The sequence below is a fragment of the Gopherus evgoodei genome, chromosome 2 (assembly GCF_007399415.2).
Source record: "Gopherus evgoodei ecotype Sinaloan lineage chromosome 2, rGopEvg1_v1.p, whole genome shotgun sequence".
Classification (NCBI taxonomy): domain Eukaryota; kingdom Metazoa; phylum Chordata; order Testudines; family Testudinidae; genus Gopherus; species Gopherus evgoodei.
The window spans coordinates 169,467,661-169,490,340 of NC_044323.1; the positions used below are offsets into that span (position 1 = coordinate 169,467,661).

The 22,680-nt window shown below is 40.3% G+C and overlaps 1 protein-coding gene across 1 annotated transcript; it reads left to right on the forward strand.

The window, feature by feature from the left end:
- Positions 1-9,879: 9,879 nt before the first annotated feature.
- On the forward strand, positions 9,880-12,047 carry MC4R (melanocortin 4 receptor). Its single transcript, XM_030549529.1, has one exon. The coding sequence runs from the start codon at positions 10,282-10,284 to the stop codon at positions 11,275-11,277; it is 996 nt and encodes a 331-aa protein (XP_030405389.1). The 5' UTR covers positions 9,880-10,281; the 3' UTR covers positions 11,278-12,047.
- Positions 12,048-22,680: the final 10,633 nt, after the last annotated feature.

Here is a 22,680-nt window from a genome sequence, read left to right on the forward strand (position 1 = left end):
AAACAGCGAAGATGAGAGCATGGCCGTATAATAGGAAAACACTGTCCACTGTTCAAGTGCAGTTCTAAATATGCATGCTGTGTGTGGTCTTTTTTCCTAATATGTTGTAATAATTATTTTTAACCTAAATTTGCTCTAGTACATAAATAAAATAAACCCACCTACCACAACAAAAAACTCTTAGCATGGGTAAGAACCATATCACTAATTTTACAATTAAAAAAGTCTTTTCATTTCCATCCATAGAAAACCATAAGTCTGCTGTTTCTGGTGTCTTTGACCAATCCCTCTGGAAAATTCTCTCAAAACAGAACTAAACATATTTTGAAGCTGTCTTCTCCTGGTGCCAAACTCCAAGTTAAACCTAGGGGGGAGGAAGGAGCAGGGACGAACTTTCAATAGAATAGATTAATTCAGTCACTGTAGCAGTCAGTATTTTAGTCTATTAGAAAAACAAGTTCATTCCAGCCTTGGCAGACACCAGTTGCCTTGGCAGCCCAGACCAGGTGGTACTTTTGCGCATAGTTTTTTATATACAAGAAAACGTTCAGTCTTGGGAGATATGACTGTTGTCACTAGTTTCATTTATGTCAGGTTCTTGATAGAGGGAGCTGTTCAAGCAGCCAGGGAATTTACTGTCTGCTTTGATCTCTGATTAGACTTAGTTCTTGCGGCAGAGTAGTTCCGTGGAACCCAGACATTGGTGTTGGGCTTAGATTTCTGAAAGAAGAGGTTGCCTGCATGGTCTTTATTAATTATTATTATTCTTTGCATTACCATAGCACCTAAGAGCCCTAGTCCTGGACCAGGGCCCTATTGTTCTACGTGCTGCACAAGCCAAAACAAAAAGATAGTCCAGGCTCCAGAGAGCTTGCAATCTAAGTATAAGATAGAGACAACAGATAAATACAGACAGAGTGGAGTACAATGAAACAACATTGGTTAGCATGATAGGCAGTGGTCTCAGCACACCAGCTGTCTAATAATTGCCAAGTTTTTTGTAGGCACAATGGCAAAGGAGCTTTTTGAAAATAGATTATGAGATTGTTGTGCAGATTTTTATGGGGAACTCCTCCCAGAAGGGGAAGCATGGGAGAAAGCACAATAGTGTTTGTATGAAAATTTAACAAGTGGGCAGTGGAGGCTGACATCATCCCAAGTTGGAGGTGGGATCTTGATAGTGAAATGTGAGAGATTCCATAAAGGGCCTTGACAGTAAAGACAAGTAGTTTGTGCTCTAGTCAATAAAGAAATGGTGCCACTAGAGATATGCAAAGAAAGGGGTGATATGGTCAGAGTAATTGGCCAGAAAAATGATCTTTGCAGCAGCATTCTGAATGGATATGGGTGAGGCAAGATTGCATTTGTCAAGGCCAGAGCGAAGGAAGTTGCTGTCATCAATCCATGAGATGATGAGAGCCTAGACAAGATCTTTAGCTGTGTGGATGGATAGGGAAGGCCCTATCTTAAAGATTTATGCGGAAAGAATGAACAATATTTAGACACAGCCTGGGTATTAGGACCCAGGCAGAGGTCCGATTTAAAGAAGACACCTACGTTATGTACCTGAGTGACAGGCAAGAGGGTGCTATCCACAGTGATCAAGAGTGGAAGTAGCGGGGAGGGGTTGGGATGAAGATTAAGTGCTCTGTTTTAGCCATGTTGAGCTTGAGCTGATGGCTAGATGTCAGAGAGACAGGCTGAGATTTTGCTTTGGACAAGAGGATCCAGGTCTGGAATACAGGGGGAGAGAGAGATCGAGAGATCTGTGAGATGTCTGCCTAGGGATCATAACTGAATTTGTGTTGCAGATGAGATTGCCCAGGGAAAAGAGAAGGGGACAAAGGATAGAGCCAGTCTTCCAGGGGTAGTGTTTGCCTGTAAATAAAACAAGCTACATTTAGATTATACCCAGAATTTGCATCTCTAATTTCTTCTACCTAGGGAAGCTGAACTTCAAGGCCCTGGATATCTGCTATCACTTAATGGAGAGGTGATATTGGGGTCAACTGAAGGGCAATAGTGTTTTAGATAAGATGCTTACAAGTTCTAAGAGTTGTAAGTACCATAGATAAACAATAATTGGAGACTTGGGCTATAATGTCTCTTCAGGCTGACAAGTAACTAAAAGCTAGATACTAAGAGGAACAAAATATCTCAAGGGTGAGCCTGGTGATCTAATTATGTAGGACTAGTAGCATACAGATAATGCTGTTAAAAGAAGCAAGTGTATTGGTGAAAATGATATTGAATGTACTCTGTACTGTATATTGAACATGACAAAATGTATTTTCTGCACTTTCTGAAAGCTTCAGGGTGATCAGCAGGGCTGGGTGGAATTTTGTCTTGAAAGCTATTACATTAAGAAATTTGAGATGCATTAATGTTGGAATCAGCTATATTGAGAATCATTTTAAAAAACAAAAACAAATGTTGGTAGAGATAGTGCAGCTAAAGAAATATACACCGTGTCTGGGATTTTCAAAAAACTCTAAAGGAGTTAGGTCCCCATCTCCCATATGTTATGTTCACAGCATACACTCACAGAAGTTGTATCACCCTTTTCTATATGAATATCATTGCTATAATCATTAGAGATAAAGAGAAGAAAATACAATCAAGATATTTGACTCTCCACTTCACATTATCCACACACTGCATCCCCACAAGTGTTTGACATTTGCACTGTACTTGTAGTGACTTTTATTAAAAAAAAGAAAAGAAAAGGAAAAAAACTGAAATGAACTATAGTGCCATCATCCAAACTGGTAGTTTTTATAGTGACGCTTTATTGATCCAGAATGCCACCTTGGTCATCAGTAAATGACTGTATATTTATTTTCCTCCTTTGTGCTCTTTTTCTTTCTCAACTAAAATGAAATATTATTTTTCAAGCTGTCTTGTTTGACAGCTGGGTCGATTGGAACTTCCTTCAGTTAGAATAAAATGCAATTGTAACTTATAGAAACTCTTAATACATGTTAAACATCTACCTGAATTGAATACAGTAAACCTCAAAAGATCATTCTGAAAATCATAAAATAAAATACTATAAACACTAATGGTTAAAAAAAGAAAGAGACAAGCAAGGACAGCACTGAAAGTTGCTCTATTCAGGAACATATGCGAATTGAAGAAAAAACATGTTGCATATTTTCTCTCCACTTATTTTAATATGAAGGCCATGAAAGAGAGCAATGGACAGACTAACAGCTTGGTTATTAGCATCAGACATATTTCAGGAGAGACAGATGCAGGCTGTGGGCCAGGGACTATTGCTTTTTGGTTTATAGAGCTGGAGGAAAGGAAATATCTAACTTAGGGTTTGGTGCTGCAAAGTGCTGAGTACCTTTTGAGAAATGGTTTCTTGCATTATTTCTCATTAGGTACCTTTTTAAGTAACCATAGGCAACGGATGCTTTATTACTGAGGTAGTAATGGGAAAAACAAACATCTTAATCACCCTTTCTAAACTTATACAGCCTTTGACTGTGGTATGATGTACAGCTTCCACTCTTACAAATTAGTTAAATTATTTTAAAGCTGTATGGTGTTGACTTTATTTAATAATAGTGTAGTTCTAGTTCTCATTTGTGTTTTTATTTTTGTGCTTGCTATAGTTACTAGTGCATTTGAACTGCAGTACATATAATGTTCCTATCATGGGTCAGGACCTCATTACACTAAGCGGTGTGCACATATGCTCTTCTGTTTCCCAATGAGTCTTACATATGCATGTCTCAGGATTATCCGAACAAAAAAATGTGGCTCACACACTAATTTACTGGGGACAGAGTTCATTAGAGAAATGCTTGTGATGACTCTCTTTTGGGGGAGCCGATATCTGACTCAGTTTTTGTGTGTATTGTAAAATATCAGTTGGAATTTACAGTGCTGTACTGCTCAATATTCCAGGACATGCAGCAGGCTGCAAAACTTGAGACCTTTCCAGGGTTTCATGATCTGCTTCTCTTACATGCTGAAAAGAGTGTAAGCACATTGTAAAATACAAAAGATCTTTTAATTAACTTATTTACAAGCATGACTTTTGGGCGCACTGAGAAATTTGATGTGGGCACATTTAATAACATCTGTTTTCAATTATAAAATGATTTATGCTGTATCCCTTAAACAATATCAGTACTAGGACTTCCAGGACTAGGTGCTATTAGTCCACTGCTTAGCTTTTTCTTTCAACCCCCTTTTCACAGTCCCATGCTGTAGGGCCATTTGCAGCCATTGACATGCTAGTGTTTTCAAGGATGAACTTGGGGTCCAGCTGGGCTTCTGTTAGGTTCTGACACCACCCTGTTCAAATGTACTATACTTTCTCCTCCCTATTGTACCATTTCTTCCATAACTGTCTTGTCCCATCTGGCTCTCTCGCCATCTTTCTTCTCTATCTTTTTAAAATATGAGTAGTTTGAATTTCATCCCATTGTTAAGGAGTCACGTGGAGGGTACTCTTCTATTTTGTTCAAAGGGAAATGTTGGGGTGTGATTCAGAAATGTTAGATTCCATCCAGGTGCAGGTTTTTAGGAAGAAGCTTGTGAAGGAGGCTCAGTGTGACATCTCACAAAATCAAAACCAAAACATGTCTTATTGTGTTGCTCATCCTCAGGCTGTAAAGACAGGCTGTTATTTCCTCTCCTTTGCTATTTCATTTCTAAGATGAACTCCATTATTTGTAAGTTAGTTTCTGTGTCCATGACAATTTTTGAGGTGTTAATAAGCTTGATGTTGAAATCTTAGCATATTCTCAAATATCAGAGTGAGGATCCCTTGAGCTGTAATTAAAGTCCCCAAGCAAAAGATTTGTGAAGCTGGATCTAAAGAAGTGAGTCCATCTTCTACCGTAAACTCTTTGCTTCAGGGAGTCTCCATCTGTGTTTGTACAGTGGCCAATCCCATGGAAACCAAATTGGTTAGGGTTTGGGGTCACAATGGTAATAACCCCCCCTAGAAATCTCTATATATATTTTCAAATTGTGAACATTACAACAAAAACAAAACCTCAAGCCTTAGAGAACTAGGAAATATTTGGCCAAAGTTAGAAGAAACCAAGTATTTGAAAGTGTGGATATGCATGATTAAAGTGCCAAAACAATCTTAACTCTGCTCCAGTCGTGTCTCATTGACAACAAGAACCTCCACAACAGCCTTATCTGTACATAACAAACAAGTTCATTGTGTCAGTGAGTAAGAATGAGAATTATTATTTTTATGACAGTAGTGCCTAGGGACCAGCCAAGAAGGAGTACTGTTTTTGGGTGGGGGTAGTTAGGAGAGGAGAAGCTAAACAGATCACCAGGGATGGGGAAACAGAGACAGGGAAGGGGAAAAGGGTATGAAGTCAGGGTAACTGAAGCTGAGGTGAAGAGACTGTGGAATGGAGCAAACAGCCAATAAAACCAAGGGAGAGAACACCCTGCTGCAACCCCCTGAGGCTGCTTCTGGGTCTGCTCCCACAGGCTTCAGTTTCTTTGGCCCCTGGAGCTAGCTCCTCCATGGAATTTCTTATTCCACCAAACCCACATAGATAAGAGCAGGGTGCATGGTTTGGGCAGGGGAAGGGGGGAGATGTGAAGTCTCAGTTCAGTGGCTTATGTCCCAAAATTTCAAGTGGCTGAAGTGGGATGTAATAAAATAAACCAATACTGTAATTATGTTTATGGGGAAGGTTTGGTATAAGAACTATAACAATAACATGTTCAAAATAATGAAAGAAACTAAGCCCAATAAATGTTTCTTTATCTGTCTTCACCACTGACAAACAATTTTGAAATGACTGTTAGCTACCAGATTTGTTTTTAACTCACTTTTTAACTAACTTCCTTTTGGCTAGAACAAAAGTTAATATTTACCTACATAAGACCAACTGCTTCTGTTACTCGGCAGTGTGTTCCTGTTGCCTGATCAAACCGGTATATGGTACTGTCATGGTATAATTCCCCACTCTGAATCTTAGCGTCCAAAAGATGGGTTACCAGCATGAATTTCTCTAAGCTTAATTACCAGCTTAGAACCTGTAGCGCTGCCACCAACCAGGAATTCCAGTGCCTGGTACACTCTGGTCCCCCAAAAAACCCTTGCCTGGGGACCCCCAAGACCCAGACCCTCTGGATCTTAACACAAGGAAAGTAAACCCTTTCCCTCCCCGTTGCCTCTCCCAGGCTTCCCTTCCCTGGGTTACCCTGCAAGATTACTGTGATTCAAACTCCTTGAATCTTAAAACAGAGAGGAAAATTCACCTTTCCCCCTCCTTCTCTCTTCCCCTCCCAGACTCTTCCTGAGAGAGAAAGTAATTCTAACACAGAGAGAAAAATAACCTCTCTCTCCCCCTTCCCTCCTTTCTCCCCACCAATTCCCTGGTGAATCCAGACCCCGTCCCCTGGGGTCTCACACCAGCATAAAAAACAATCAGGTTCTTAAACAAGAAACTTTTAATTGACGAAAGAACAAAGGTAAAAATTATCTTTGTAAATTTAAGATGGAATAGGTACAGGGTCTTTCAGCTATAGACACTGGGAATACCCTCCCAGCCTAAGTATACAAGTACAAATTAAAATCTTTTCAGCAAAATACCAATCTGAACTCCTTTCAGCCAAATACACATTTGAACTCTTTCCAACCAAATACACATTTGCAAATAAAGAAAAGAATCATAACCTAACTCGCTTTATCTACCTAGTATTTACTATTCTGAATCTATAAGAACCTGTATCAGGGAGATTAGAGAGAAACCTGGTTGCACTTCTGGTCCCTCTGAGCCCCCAGAGTGAACAACAACCAAACACTAACAGCACACACACAAACTTCCCTCCCTCAAGATTTGAAAGTATCCTGTCCTCTGATTGGTCCTCTGGTCAGGTGACAGCCTGGCTCACTGATCTTGTTAACCCTTTACAGGCAAAATAGACGTAAAGTACTTCTGTTCTATTAACTCCTACTATCTGTTTATGACAGGTACATTTTGCCTTATTGCACAGTTCAGGTGAAGGCTGCCCCTGAAGACACTTCAGGTGAGCAGAGCGATTGATTTTTGCCTCCTGTACAGAGCCTAGTGTATTTCTCACCATTGTTGCCTTTTCATACATGTTGAGTCCAGTTTGCTGGCAGAGAGGATTTTTTCCCAATGAACTTTTTGTGCTGGTTATTATTTTTTGTTAATATGCTGAATTGCCTTTCATAAGATGCGTTGCTGTGGAGGATTAAACATATCAATTTTACAAGTTTTGAAAGCACAGAGAATCTTGCCTGGGCACTTACTGAGTCATTTATTAGAGGTGTTTTATGACACAATTCAGGAAGTGCATACCAGGCTGACAATCCCTAATTTGAGGAAGCAGAGGATCTATTTGTTACACACTGATCACATCAGGAAATCGATCAGTTACAACCTCTATATCATGGAAAGATGCAGATAAATGATAGGCTGGATTAACAAAAGCCAAGCTTTTAAGTACAGGCTCTTCTAAAGGCATTGCTTTTATCAAACAATTTGCGTGGCTTCAACCAAAAATATTTTACATAACCTTGTATTGATCGTGTTTTCCTTTCTTATGTAGTTATGTGTCTCAATACCCACAAACACTTCAAATGAGGGTAACCTCACAGAAGAGTCCTTGTAATTTAGTTCTGTAATATTTTTTGCTTGCAGCTACCACAGAGGGTTGCACAAATCTCAAGAGTGTATTTTTGAGCAGGATCATCATTGCTGGGTGCAAAAGTTTGGAGGAGCAAGTTGAACTTTTTAGACATGGGCAGCACAACTTGCAGAAACAATAAATACACGTTTGACAAAGGATTCTCGAAGCTAATTGGGAGTTGAGAACCTCAGCGTCTGCACATTTCAGGAGGCACACGTAGGACAAGGCCAGATATTGGAGCTGGTTCTCTCCCCATTAAGCCTTCTAATCAAGCTTTGTCCTTTTGTTCCCTCTACCACTCCTGGAGCAGCTGTACCACCACAGGGGGCAAGGTATCCAAGTCCACTGTGGGGGGACTACAACAGGAGTTAGTGGACAATCATCCAGTGCCATGTGACAAGGATATTAACCTTTTATAGCCCTGACTCATGTTGTGTGTGATTGGGGCAGGGAAACAAAGATCACTGTCTGGCCAGTATTTCATACCTTCGTTACAGGAAAGCTGCTGGTGAGTGGAATGTCATCTCTAAGTTTGGGATTTCCTGTGCATATGGGTGGTAGATTTGGCTATTTAGTGTATCTGTGGTTTTATACTTCTGCAATATGCTGCTGTTCTGTCAGAAGATCCATCTGTCTAGGTACTTACATGGCCTTCATCATAGTATCAGCAGAATTAAAGGGTACAGAATTAATCAGCCAGGCCTCTTCAGCTGGATAAAATCTTTAGAACCATAAAACAAAACAAGTTACCTCAGCAAAACCAAATGTAAAAATAAAGGCCCTTTCCATGCTGCAGATTTAACCCAAAGCTCAGATTTGGTGTGTGGAGCCCTGTACTCCCATAGGCAAACTTCCTTCCCTGTCTCCTCACACAGCAGTTTTATCTTACAAACCATCTACAGAGCTCCAGTGCATGGGGGAGGAGGGATGTGGGAGAAGGGAAGTTAGCTCTGAAATAAACCCTTACTTACTGGGGACTGCTGCTGCACCAGACTCAGCCTTCTTCTGTTTTCCTGTCAGGTGTCAAAGAACGGCTCATTAAACAATTCCCAAATGAACACGATGCTCCTAAGTGCAATGACTCTAAGTGCCATTCCCCTCCCTCCTTTTCTGTTCTTTCTAGTTTCTATTGGCTTTTAGTTTTGTATTTTTAAAAATACTTTATAGTGGTTGATGAACAAAAATGTTATTGTCTCCTGCTGGTTTTTTTCCCTCTAGAATTTTTTTTTTTTCTTTAGTGGCTTCTAAGGCAGAGCTGACACAAGTGCATTGAAGGGTGTTGTCAGGCCTGCTGATGGGGCACAGCATTGTGGGATGATTAATGATTATGCTGGGGACTTACTGTCTACTTGGTCTTATTGCTGATCCCTGAGACACCTTTCACAAAAATCACAGCTTTTGTTTAACTAATCAGAAAAGCTAATGGAAAAGCAACTGTCCGCTGCTCGATCTAGTTTCCCAACATCTGGCACTAAACTCTGCCAGCAATGAGGATGATACTTGTGTGACAGTGGTGTGTCTTGGAGCTCAGCATCATGTGCAGAATAGCTATGGATCCTTCTTGCTTTATCTCAGGTCCTTATGCAACGCCCCATACCATAATACTTGAGTGCCTGACCTGTCAGGTAAGGACTTATCTAGCTTACAAATGGGGAATTTAGGCACATAGACATTAAATGATATGGCCAGCATCACACAGGAAGTCTGTGGCAGAGCCAGGAGACGATCTGGGTTCCATTGATTCCCATTCCAGAGCATACTTGGCATGCATATAAAAACCAGCACCTTTGTCATCAAAAAGAAGTGTAAAGGACTACTGCTACTGCTAACAATAAAAGAATATAAGCCGAGGCATCTGAGTGATTTAAGGATTTGTTTAAGACTCTTAAAGCAGCTGCAGTTGTAAGAAGTGGTGGTGGTGGTGGTGATGATACAGAAAATCCATTGTGGAGGGGTGTGAGGGGAATAAAACTATTCTGAAAAGATAAGGAAGCAAAACAAAATCTAATTTCCTGTAACTGCAAGGAGCTGTGCTGCAACTGAAACTGTTTTGCTATGTGATGTGCAGTTCTGAAATGTAATCAGCATCTCCTAGACTTTCACTGTTCCTTAGCCTTATTGGCTGAAGGCAAATCAGAGGAGGAGCATGCCTCTGAATACTTTTTCACCCTCTACACACCATAAAACAGGCAGCAAGCGTACACTGCCTGGCAGAGTGGTGCTTGCGGTTTTAAATTGGTTTCCACTCAGCAGCAGTCACTTGAGTATTTTACATTTACCTCTCCTAATGGAAGACCAGAAAATACGTGAATGCATCAGTATATATAAGCTATGTGGGGGGGAAAACCAAAACAGCTGTAGATTGAATATTATGGAACTTGATAACCATGCTAAAGGTGGTGGTTATTAGAAACTGCATCTGTAAGAGACAAAACCAGCATTTCAGAGTCTGAAATCCTGCTATTTGATATTATGCTAGAGTTTTAACTGCTTTCTCCCTTGGAGGCTTTTGTGCTAACTTTGCAAGTGAAAAGTCTCAGGAAGACTACAAGGAAACGAAAAAGAAACTTGATATTTAAAAGGCAGAAGGCTGGAAAAATACCACTTGGCATTGGATCGGCGCTTCATAAGATGAACATCACACATCACCTTGGCATGCACCAGCCTCTGCGCTTCTGGAACCACAGCTATGGATTGCGTGGTGGTGCCAATGAGTCAAGTGGAAAAGGTTACTCCTCTGGGGGGTGCTATGAGCAACTTTTTGTGGCCCCGGAAGTGTTTGTGACTCTGGGCTTCATAAGTTTATTGGAGAACATTTTGGTCATTGTGGCAATAGCCAAGAACAAGAATCTGCATTCACCAATGTACTTTTTCATCTGTAGTCTGGCAGTGGCTGATATGCTAGTGAGTCTGTCAAATGGATCAGAAACCATTGTAATCACTCTGTTAAACAATACAGACACTGGTGCACAAAGTTTCACCGTAAACATTGACAATGTCATTGACTCGGTGATTTGCAGTTCCTTACTTGCATCCATTTGCAGCCTGCTTTCAATAGCTGTGGACAGGTATTTTACGATCTTTTATGCTCTCCAGTACCATAACATTATGACAGTGAAGCGTGTAGGGATCATCATAACATGCATCTGGGCTGCTTGCACGGTTTCAGGCATTTTGTTCATCATTTACTCAGACAGCAGCGTTGTCATCATCTGTCTTATCAGCATGTTCTTCACCATGCTAGTTCTCATGGCCTCCCTCTATGTCCACATGTTCATGCTGGCCCGACTGCATATCAAAAAGATTGCAGTTCTTCCAGGGACGGGCACCATTCGTCAAGGTGCCAACATGAAGGGAGCCATCACTCTGACCATCTTGATAGGGGTTTTTGTTGTGTGCTGGGCCCCATTTTTCCTCCACTTGATTTTCTACATCTCCTGCCCCCACAACCCATATTGTGTATGTTTCATGTCCCACTTTAACTTGTACCTCATTCTCATCATGTGCAATTCCATCATTGATCCCCTTATCTATGCATTCCGGAGTCAAGAGCTCAGGAAAACCTTCAAGGAGATAATTTGCTGCTGTTGCCTTCGAGGGCTTTGTGACTTGTCTAACAAATATTAAATGGAAACAGAGAAACTACTGTGCCCACAGACCTCTAAACCTTCTAGTACTTTTCTCAACAGAACCTGAGCTACGTCTTTAATAATGAATCTCTCTCTCCTGCAGTTATAAGTCTCATTCATGTACAATTTATATCTCTGTGTAGTGCCTGTGCAAGCTACAGCTGTGATTATTTAACTTTGTGGGGAAAAAACCTCACCAGTCTGTAAGTAAAAGAAAAATGTAATCTAATAATACTAATAAACATGATCATCTGTAGGTCCTAGATGTTGGGAAATAAGTTAATTGCCTTGCTTAAAATACACATATATTACTCTCCAAACTTATCCTAATTCTGTTAACCAAAAACCAAAGGCAGTTAGTTACTTTCATCCATGTCTTCAATTATACACACATGAAAATTTAAAATGTAGTTAGGTTAATGATGAGTGCTTCTATATATTATTTGTGTATTGAATTATATATTTTAAATTGACATGTTTCATTGAGTTAACTCAGTTCAATAATTACCTTCATCATAAGGATTCAAAATAATTGAATAAAGTTCCTTTCCACTGATGCATGTACTGTCAAAAATTAATAAGATTTTTACAACCTGGCCACACAAGGTGATTTCTAGATAGATAATGTTTTACAAGATAGTGATTGCTGTATGACTGAGGTTCAGCTCAGCAAGTGGAAATACTTTCCTAGAGTGACATTTAGTGCTGGATAAAGTTGCCAGACTTAAGCCACTTGTTTATCTGCAGAACAGATGTAATATGGGTAGGGTTGACAGAATTTTTGATTTTTTTTTTTATCGTTTTGATGGATAATATCAATGTTTGTTTTTAAGCATTGTTTCCTATTTTTATCAATTTAAAATTTCACAGTTGTGGGAAATTATGGCAGTCAGATAATAATTTCATAACAATACATGTTGAGATTCAAAAAGCTAAAATTTTATAATCACTAAAACACAAATTGTCAATATCACATGTCAAAATAATATCCAATAAAAAGCCTGAAATCAAACTCTTAAGTTCTCAAGCAGCATTTTTCTTTCTTTGCCTCTCTGTAAAGTTTGATTATTATTGGAGATATTTTTTCATTGGTTTGCATGTTTATGGTAAAATCAACATTTATTGACATTTACCAATAAAAGTCTAATCCTTGAAAGCCTAAATATGGGCATTGACAGCACAAGCTTCTATACATAGACTTACCTTGGTACCGGGGGATCTGTCTCGAGGGTTAAAAGGCAACTTCAGTCTCTGAATATTTTCTGTCCTTCCCCTCTCTAACAAGACTACCAATATGGGTGTCACTTGTGGTGTAAGCTGGATGCAGGCACCTTTTAATATACAAATAATACCACAGCATTCAATAGTAATTGCACCAAATTCTGCAGTACTGCTATGCAAGATGTTGTGGGTTCACATCATTATTGTAGAATATTGTTTATAGTATTTTCTTGTTAATAAAATCACCTGTCAGCTAGGACATGCACTGAGATGATTAATTCATTCCTCGTATGCCACTGAGCAAGACTAGATTGTCCTTTGGACATTGCTTGGGGAGACTGTGTAGTAAAATGGAAGTGACAATGGCTTGTGAGTCTGGAAACCCTGGTTGTGCGGCCAGTGACCTGTGTCTAATCATTTTGTCTCTCTGTTCCAAATCAAAACACTATAACCACAGTGAATTCAAAGTTAAAGGAAACCTTAAAATAAATACAAACATGTTCAAGTATGAAAATGTACAATTAGTACACCCAAGCAACCTTAACTCTTCCCTGCAATGACACCAGGCAATAAATATATGTTTGTGATTAAAGCTTGTTAATATTTTTGTACTTAAATTGATGTTTAAAGACACATTACATTTTTTTAAAAATTTATTTCATGCTGTGGAGCCATGTGAAAAGCATTTTCTTATCTTAACCTCTCCATGAAAAAGATGCAGATTCCATAAGGGGAAAGCAATTATTTCATCAAGAAAATTCTATTTTCACAACAAAAATGTCAAAGCTCCATGAATATTTGCCCCCAAAGTGCTTTTTCACAATATTATTTCACTCTGGATTAAAGCAATTAATATTTAAACACAGATTTTGTAATTAGAGTGAAATTAGTTTATAGAGGTATAGTGATTTTTATGTGCAATTTTTCCAAGTTATTTTATTTTGCAAAGGTTATAAAACTCTGCAAAACCATAACAAAGAATTTTTTTAAAGGTACCTAAAAATCCCGCTTCCTCTCTCTCTGCAGATTAGCTCAAAGTTCAAGGTGAGTTTCACGGGCCTAAATATTTAAAAATGACTCACTTTTTGGATGCCTGACTTTAGATGTTTTAAAAGGGGTTAAATTTCAGAGAGTGGGTGCTCAACTCTAGAAATGGTCAGAAATGGATTTTCCATCTCACGGAAAAAAAAATGAGATTTCAGGTTTTTTTAGTATTGATCAAGGATGAACAGACACAATTTAATTTTTTTCATTAAATTAAATCTAAAAAAATCTTTTCAGATTAATCAAAAAAATTTTTGGTTTAATTTTGACCTGTGTGTGTGTGCGTGTGTGTACACACACACGCGCGCGCACACACACGCACACACACACACACACACACATTTCAAAATGAAAAGTTGTTTCTAGAAGAAAAATCAAAACTTTCTGTTCTGAAAATGTTGAATAGGATGTTTTTACATTTTCAACCTGTTTTCCCTAAAATTTTTGTTAAAATCAATACAACTTCATGAAATACGTCAATTTAGTTGAAGCAGTGCTTTTCTGAAGGAAAACTGTTTAGATGAATATTTTTCAACGAGCTCTACTCAGCACTCTCTGAAGATCAAGCCTCTTTAAGATTTGTCAAGATGGGCATCCAAAAAAGGAGGCACCAAAATCACGAGCTACTTCTGAAAGTTTAAGCCAGAGTGTCTACATTATTACTACCAATATAGTGGATGGTGGGGCGTGTAGAGGGGCATCTAGTCAATGTATGACTTTGAGGATCTCAGTATTTTGGACAAGTAAGTTTACAATCATTTATGTGCTGACAGCTACTGATATTTGTCTATTTGAGACATTCAGTAAGATGGTTCAGGAAGGTTTTGTACAGTGTCTTGATAATATCAATCCATACAATATTGGTTGAGGTGCAAGATTTCAGTTTTTTCCTTGTTTTTATCCCTTGAAAGCTCAGAAAATGCAGAAGGAAGATAATGAATTAAAACATTAAATTTTCAACACGAAGGGGAATTTTAGCCTCTACAATTTATGTCCTGATCCTGCGAACACTTATACACATGCTTAAATTTACTACTATGTGGAGTCGAATTGATTTCTCTGAGACTGCTCATGGCAGTAAAGTTAAGCACGTGTATAAGTTTGTGCAGGATCAGTCTCTCAGATTATACCCTAATTACAGTGGGTGTCAATAAAAGCTCAGCACTTGCTCAGCCAGGAACCTAGAATAAGAGGCTGATAATTCAGTTGTTGAGGCTTCTTGGCACCCCTCAGGATTGGGTCCAATCTTTCAATACTCAGTGTCTTGCAGAATTGTGGCCTAGACCCTGGTATCTTCCTGTACTTACAGTAAAAGACAATGGTATAATGCCGAGTGGCAAATAGTGAGATTTTAATGGCACCCCCTGCATTAACATTAATCGTTTCCCTTTATAAGAAGAAAAAAAAGATGGAAATAAGATACCTTTGTCTAGTACACCTGTGTTGGGGGCCTGAGAAAAACAAATCACTTTTACAGATTCTAAAGAGAGGATTAAAGATGAAAAAATAAGTTAAACTAAAAAAAAAATCCTCTCAAAAAACGTGGAATTCTATTTGATTCTGTCAAAGGACTTTTCATTATCTACAAGACATTGCACGTATCTACAAATGTTAGGTGTACTGAATTACACTGAAAAGTTTGCTGATATTTTCAGCCAACTAATTTGTGCTTGGGAAATCATGCCTGGCACTTTGTAAATTATTTTCTGAACTACTCATTTAACATTCAGAGAAAACATTCTATCTTATAGTTTATGGTTTAGGGTGATATTAAATAAGGAGGTAATTTTCATAATGTATTGGTTACCCCACAGATTTTTTCCTCAACAATATTGTCATAATTTCCAGAAAAGAGTTCCAGTCCCTTGTCCTATTTACAAGACCAGGGCTGGGCAACTTTAGAGGCAACCCTATTAGAGGGCCACAAAATCCACTGGAACATTTTGATGGGCTGGGAGCTCTGACACAGAGGTGGGGGGGAGGTTGGATGCTGCCCCACAGGGTGTGATGGGGGGGGGAATATCCTGCCCCTGGGATGTGGGAGGTCCTGAGATGAGTCAGGTCCTGCCCCCAGAGAGTGTGATGGTGGGGTGGGGTGGGACCTGCCCCCAGGGGGTGGGACCCATGGTGGGAGGTTGCAGAGTAACACTGCCCCACTCTCAGTCATACAGTCCGCTCCTATCCCATGGGACTGGGACTGGCTACCTGCCAGGGTTGCCAATTTTGTAATCACACGAAACCAAACTCCCTTGCCCTGCCCCTTCCTGAGACTCCACCTCTGTCCTGCTACTTCCTGGAAGCCTCACCTTCTGTTCACTCCATCCCTACTCTGTGACATTTTATACCTTGGGGGAGCATACTGTAACCTCCATAGTCCTCATTTTCATATAATCATGAATACATATAAAGCATGCCCTGTAAGGTATCAGGGGAAGGGTTATGATCTTCTGAAAGTCATTTCTCGATCCATATATGTCTATTATTAATGCATATGAAGTTATGAGAATTGTGTAGTATGGTTTTCATTAAAACATACTGTAAATTTGGGGAATCAAACAGATATTAGCTCCCCAAAGGCAACAGCAAGGGAAGTAACTAACGCCCAGGCAGAGTGTGAAACAACTCATCAACAGCCATTGTCCAGCAAGGAAGCTACAATGCAACGACTCACTTGCATTAGGCCAGGGGACTTGCTCAATCTTGCTGAGTGACTCAGCAGTGCCCCCCAGACATGCCTGGACTTGTGTTCTACAAGCACATGGACTGAAAATATAAAACAGACCGAGTGGACACATACTTGGCCCTTCTCCTGCCCCCACCTATTCTGCATGCAACCAAGACACTGAGAAGAAGACAAGACTCCAGAACAGGAGATTGGCCCAGGTTTAAGGAACAAACCTGTATATTAAAGAGTGCACTATCCACTGGGGTGAGAAAAACTGTCTAATCTAGTTGCTGCCCAGTCTAATAGGGTTGAGAGTTTAGATTGCATGCTTATATTGTATTTCTTTTGGTAACTGACTCTGACTTTTTGCCTATCACTTAATATCACTTAAAATCTATCTTTTATAGTCAATACATTTGTTTAATTGTTTATCTTTACCAGTGAGTTTGTATGAAGTGTGGGGCAAACTGCTCAGGTTTGACAAAAATTGGTGTATGTCCACTTTCCATTGCTGAAGTAGTGAACCAATTAATAAATTTGCACTGCCCATCTTGAGCAATGCTAGATAGTATATTCCTGGGATACAGTGTTGGGAACTGAGAGGATTCGGCTGGTGCCTTTCTCTGGCTGATTCATGGGTGGCTCTGGGAGCATTCGCACAATCCAGCTGGGTGTGGGGCTCTACATGTGGTTGTGCTGAGTGATCACAGTGCCTGGAGGGGCATGCTGCTGCTCATCCTTCCCATTCAGTTAAATGAAGGAAAAATGTATAGCTTTGTATAATTTTTCATCAATTCTATTTATAATTACTCTGAAGCAAATATTTTTTTTAAAAAGCAGCATGATTTAGACTCCTTCAGTTCAACTGATGTGGAGTGTTGCCTAAGACTCATTAAACAGAAGCAGGCTATCAACTAGAAGGAGAAAGTTAATGATGTGGTATTAGTAAACATGCAGCAGCAGTAATGAGCTAATTGAATATGCTATGAATAGCTACATAGCATTTAAATTAATTGTGCTTCTCTGAAATGACTCTTGTTAAAATAACCCTTTTTTGAAGAAGTCTGTAATTTGAGGCTCCCTTCTTTGTCCTCAAATTTTGTGTAGAAGAATTCAGTCCATGAGGTTTTTTGCTTTATATACTATTGTAGTCACTGATAGCACCTGTGATACTTAAGGTTTCAAAAGAATTTTAACTCTCTAATAAGCAAACTCTCAGGAGAGTTTACCTTTTGGGCTGAAATATTTGGTCTTTGTCCAAAGGTGAATTTATTTAAAATTAACCCTTCCTTTCCCCCCCAAAATCCTGGGATTTAGCTAAGACTGGTTGTGCACTAGCATTTCTAATGTTCTAAATCCTTCTCTTGAGGACAAATTGTCCTGTTACTTACACAGGTACAGCTCCCTATGGTCAGAGTTAAGGTTGTTCTGATATGGTTAACAAGTACCCCTTGTAAATTGTGTATATTTTATGCTATCCATTAATAACAAAGATAGAGGTTTAATATCTGACAAAAGGGAAAGAAGAGAATATACTGCCTCTGTGCAATGTGGAGGAGTTAATATTCTTGGAGAAAACAATTTTTTTTGGATTTTTTTAAATTTTGAGTACTTGATGTGACAACCCTAGCACTGCACTAACATCTTTTCCATTTATTTCCTAGAATTTAAACATATGAATAGTTTATTATTCTTTTTAAAAGCAATAACGACATAGACAAGCAGAATACCAGGTTATTCAGAACCAGTATCAACTGAGCATAAAAGCATCCTGTTTGGACTATTGAGCACCAAAATAATTGGTTTTGACCTGCAGAAATAGACAAAGAGTATGACTATAAAAATGGACACATTGTGTAGTACTCTCTGATCTCTGGTACTGTGTATAAATGCAGCATCCTGCAATTTCTTTTAGGCTGATCATGTGGAGGTCAACACATATTCTTCTTGAAGAGTGTGAAGGTTCTTTTTAAATTGAAGGTTAAATGTGGAATAAAGAACCAGTGATCATCACTTTATCAAAGTGATTATCTTCAATCCAGCTGTTATGAATTACACTAAAATAAGATATTTTTAAGGGACAAAAAAGAGGAGTGCAGAGAAGAAAACAAAAATACATTGAAAATGTGGAAGTAATCATTCTTTACCAGTTCTGCTGCCTGGACCAGTACAGCTTGAAAGCTTTATGAAGCAATAGATGAGCAATTAATTGGCTATGCATTTAACTGTTTGTGCATATAGATGTTATGCCCCATAAAGCACCTAAATACCTTCAAAAACTTGGGCCCAGGTGCCTTTCATCAAAGAATTGAAATGCAATAGTGAGGTATGTAACCACACCCATTGTATTTACCTGTATAGCCATACAGCCTAGATTAAACTCCGAAAGTCCTGTTGCAACATGCACTGGGTTCAGTACAAAACCTTGGATGCATGTTTAGCAGCACCATCTTTGGCAGTTATCCTAAACTCCTAATCAGGAATCTGGAGTGGCTGGTCCCAGGGGCATTTTCCTTTCAGTGCCTTGATATTAAAGTTAATAGTCATTACGAATAAAATATACAAATCCCTCCCCTCCCCCTTTACACAAAGGCACTAATATTTAATAACAGCTATCTCCATGCCAAATAGCTAGTGAACCCCTTTAAATGCAGAATTTAATTTACACTTCTGATGTAATATCCTCTCCTCTTTGTACTGTGTAAAGGGGAAAGCATCTGGGCCACTAGTCATGATCTGCTCTTGCCAGGTACATGAGTCAAAGGCAGGAATTTTGTGGGGTCTTCTGTTTTCCAGAGGGTCTTTAAAATTGGAAAACCTGCCTCTGATGGCAGGTATTAAATACCCTACTGTATTTCAGGATATTTATCTGGAGTGAAACCCTGACCTCACTAAACACAATGACAAAACTCTCATTGACTTCAGTAAAGGCCAGGATTTCACCCTTGTCATAAACAGATAGCTAAGGGTTAATGTCTCTTTCACCTGAAACACCTGACCAGAGAACCAATCAGGAAACCGGATTTTTTCAACTTTGGATGGAGGGAATTGTGTGTCTGAGTCTTTTGTCTGCCTGCCTGCTTTCTCTGAGCTTTGGAGAAGTAGTTCTACTTTCTAGTCTTCTGTTTCTAAGTGTAAGGACAAAGAGATCAGATAGTAAGTTATATGGTTTCTTTTCTTTGGTATTTGCATGAATATAAGTGCTGGAGTGCTTTGATTTGTATTCTTTTTGAATAAGGCTGTTTATTCAATATTCTTTTAAGCAATTGACCCTGTGTTGGATCATCTTAATACAGAGAGCACATTTGTATGTATTTTTCTTTCTTTTTATATAAAGCTTTCTTTTAAGACCTGTTGAAGTTTTCTTTACTTTAGGGAAATTGAGTCTATACTCACCAGGGAATTGGTGGGAGGAAGAAATCGGGGAGATCTGTGTGTTGGATTGCTAGCCTGATTTTGCATTCCCTCTGGGGGGAATAGGAAAGTACTTTTTGTTTCCAGGATTGGGAACAGAGAGGGGGGAGTCTCTGTGTAGTTTCACAGAGCTTGTGTCTGTGTATCTCTCCAGGAGCACCTGGAGGGGGGAAGGGGAAAAGGATTATTTCCCTTTGTTGTGAGACTCAAGGGATTTGGGTCTTGGGGTCCCCAGGGAAGGTTTTTCAGGGGGACCAGAGTGCCCCAAAACACTCTAATTTTTTGGGTGGTGGCAGCAGGTACCAGGTCCAAGCTGGTGACTAAGCTTGGAGATTTTCATGCTAACCCCCATATTTTGGACGCTAAGGTCCAGATCTGGGACTAAGGTTATGTCAATCCTATTTAATGATTAATTTGCCCTGAAGACTTGGGATGCATTCGCAGCCAGTACAGCTACTGGAATGCATTCAAGCAACATCCATTCTTTATCTCTCTCTGTTATCCTCAGGAGGGTGATATCATTCATGGTCACGTGGTTGAAATAGGGGAATTTTATTAAGGGGACATTCATTCCCATATGAAGGTTAAAGAAGCCAAAACACGGTGGCTTACCATGGCTGCCTCCAAGCCGAATTCTGTTGCCTGGCCCTGCGTGTGTGATTTCTCACACCAAACCGGCAGGCCCTCAATATAAGAGGCAAAATGCAACCTTGTACCGAAAGCACATGTGCTATGTAATTTTAACAGCTTGGTTCACTGTGAAAGAGTCTACTCATTATTCTCTAAAGTGTGTCTTTTTAACTATTACTCTCCCTTTTTTGTCCTCCCACAGCTGCGAATGTTTCAATGTTCCCCCTATCATCTTCGTCCCAGAGGCTAGTGCAGATAAGAAGGTGAAAAAACGCACTGACAATGAAATATTCTCTGAGCTCATGCAGTCCTCCCCCACTGAAAGAGCCCAGCAGAATGCCTGGAGGCAGACACTGTCAGAGCCCAGGAAAGCACAAAATGAACATGAGGACAGGTGGCAGGAGCAAGAGGAGATATGGCAGGATCAAGATGATTGGTGGCATCAGTGTGACGAAAGGAGGCAGGAAGCAATGCTTAGGCTACTGGATAATCAAACTGATATTCTCTGGCGTATTGCTGAGGTGCAGGAAAGGCAGCAGGAGCACAGACCGCTGCTGCAGTAACCAATCATCCTCTTCCCCAAGTTCCATAGCATCCTCACCCAGACGCTCAAGAACGCATTGGGGGGGCACCAACCACCCAACCACTTCATCCCAGAGGACTGCCGAAGCAACAGAAATCTGGCATTCAATATGTTTTGAAGTGCAGTGTGGCCTTGTCCTTCCCTCCTCCCCCTCCCAACTCGGTGCTTCCCTCATCCCCTATCACTCCCAGGCTACTTTGGCAGTTATTCCCCTATTTGTGTGACAAATTAATAAAGAATGCATGAATTTGAAACAACAATGACTTTATTGCCTCTGCAAGTGATGATCGAAGGGGGGAGGTCAGTTGAGTTACAGGGAAGTAGAGTGAACCAAGGGGGTGGGTTTTTATCAAGGAGAAACAAACAGAACTTTCACCCCGTAGCCTGGTCAGTCATGAAACTGGTTTTCAAAGCTTCTCTGGTGCACAGCACACCCTGCCATGCTCTTCTTATCACCCTGGTGTCTGGCTGCCTGTAATCAGCGGCCAGGCAATTTTACTCAACCGCCCACCCCACCATAAATGTCTCCCCCTTACTCTCACAGATATTGGTGGAGCACACAGCAAGCAGTAATAACCATGGGAATATTGGTTTTGCTGTGGTCTAACTGAGTCAGTAAACTGTGCCAGCACACTTTTAAACATCCAAATGCACATTCTACCACCATTCTGCAGTTGCTCAGCTTATAGTTGAACAGCTCCTGATTACTGTCCAGGGTGCCTGTATATGGCTTTGTGAGCCATGGCATTAAGGGGTTGGCTGGTTCCCCAAGGATAACTATAGGCATTTCAACATCCCCAATAGTTATTCTCTGATCTGGAAAGTAAGTCCCTTGCTGCAGCTGTTCAGACAGACCAGAATTCCTGAAAATGAGAGTGGCATGTACCTTTCCTGGTGAAACGTCCCTTGTGATCCACCAGTACTTGCAGCACCCCTTTCAGTTTACGTACTGGCTGCCAAGGTGGTCCTGTTCCAAGATAGAGATATGTGCTCTATCTATCGCCCCATCACAGTTAGGGAATCCCATTGCAGCAAAGCCATCCACTGTGACTTGCACATTTCCCAGAGTCACTACCCTTGATAGCAGCAGCTCAGTGATTGCATTGGCTACTTGGATCACAGCAGCCCCCACATTAGATTTGCCCACTCCAAATTGCTTTCTGATTGACCGGTAGCTATCTGGTGTTGCAAGCTTCCAAAGGGCTATCGCCACTCGCTTCTCAACTGTGAGGGCTGCTCTCATCTTGGTATTCTTGTGCTTCAGGCAGGGGAAAGCAAGTCACAAAGTTCCATGAAAGTGCCTTTATGCATGCGAAAGTTTTGCAGCCACTGGGAATCATCCCAGACCTGCAACACTGTGTGATCCCACCAGTCTGTGCTTGTTTCCCAGGCCCAGAATCAGCATTCCACGGCATGAGCCTGCCCCATTGCCATCAGGGTGTCCACATTGCCAAGACCTGTACTTTGAGAGAAGTCTGTGTCCATGTCCTCATCACTCTCGTCACCGCACTGCCGTCACCTCCTCACGTGCTTTTACAGGTTCTGGTTCTGAACATACTGCAGGATAATGCGCAAGGTGTTTACAATTCTCATAACTGTTGCGATGATCTGAGCGGGCTCCATGCTTGCCATGGTATGGCGTCTGCAGAGCAGAGTTGCAGTGGAAGCAGTGACTGACAACGGATGTCACAAAAATAGATATTTATAGAGAACAATGAGAGGACCTCTGAGGTAGATTCATGAGAGCAGGAGAGCAGAGTTGCAGCAGAAGTGGGAGCCCATTACAGCCAACATGGAGAAATTCGCTATCGATCACGACAAGAGCAGGACAGCAGAGTGGCAGT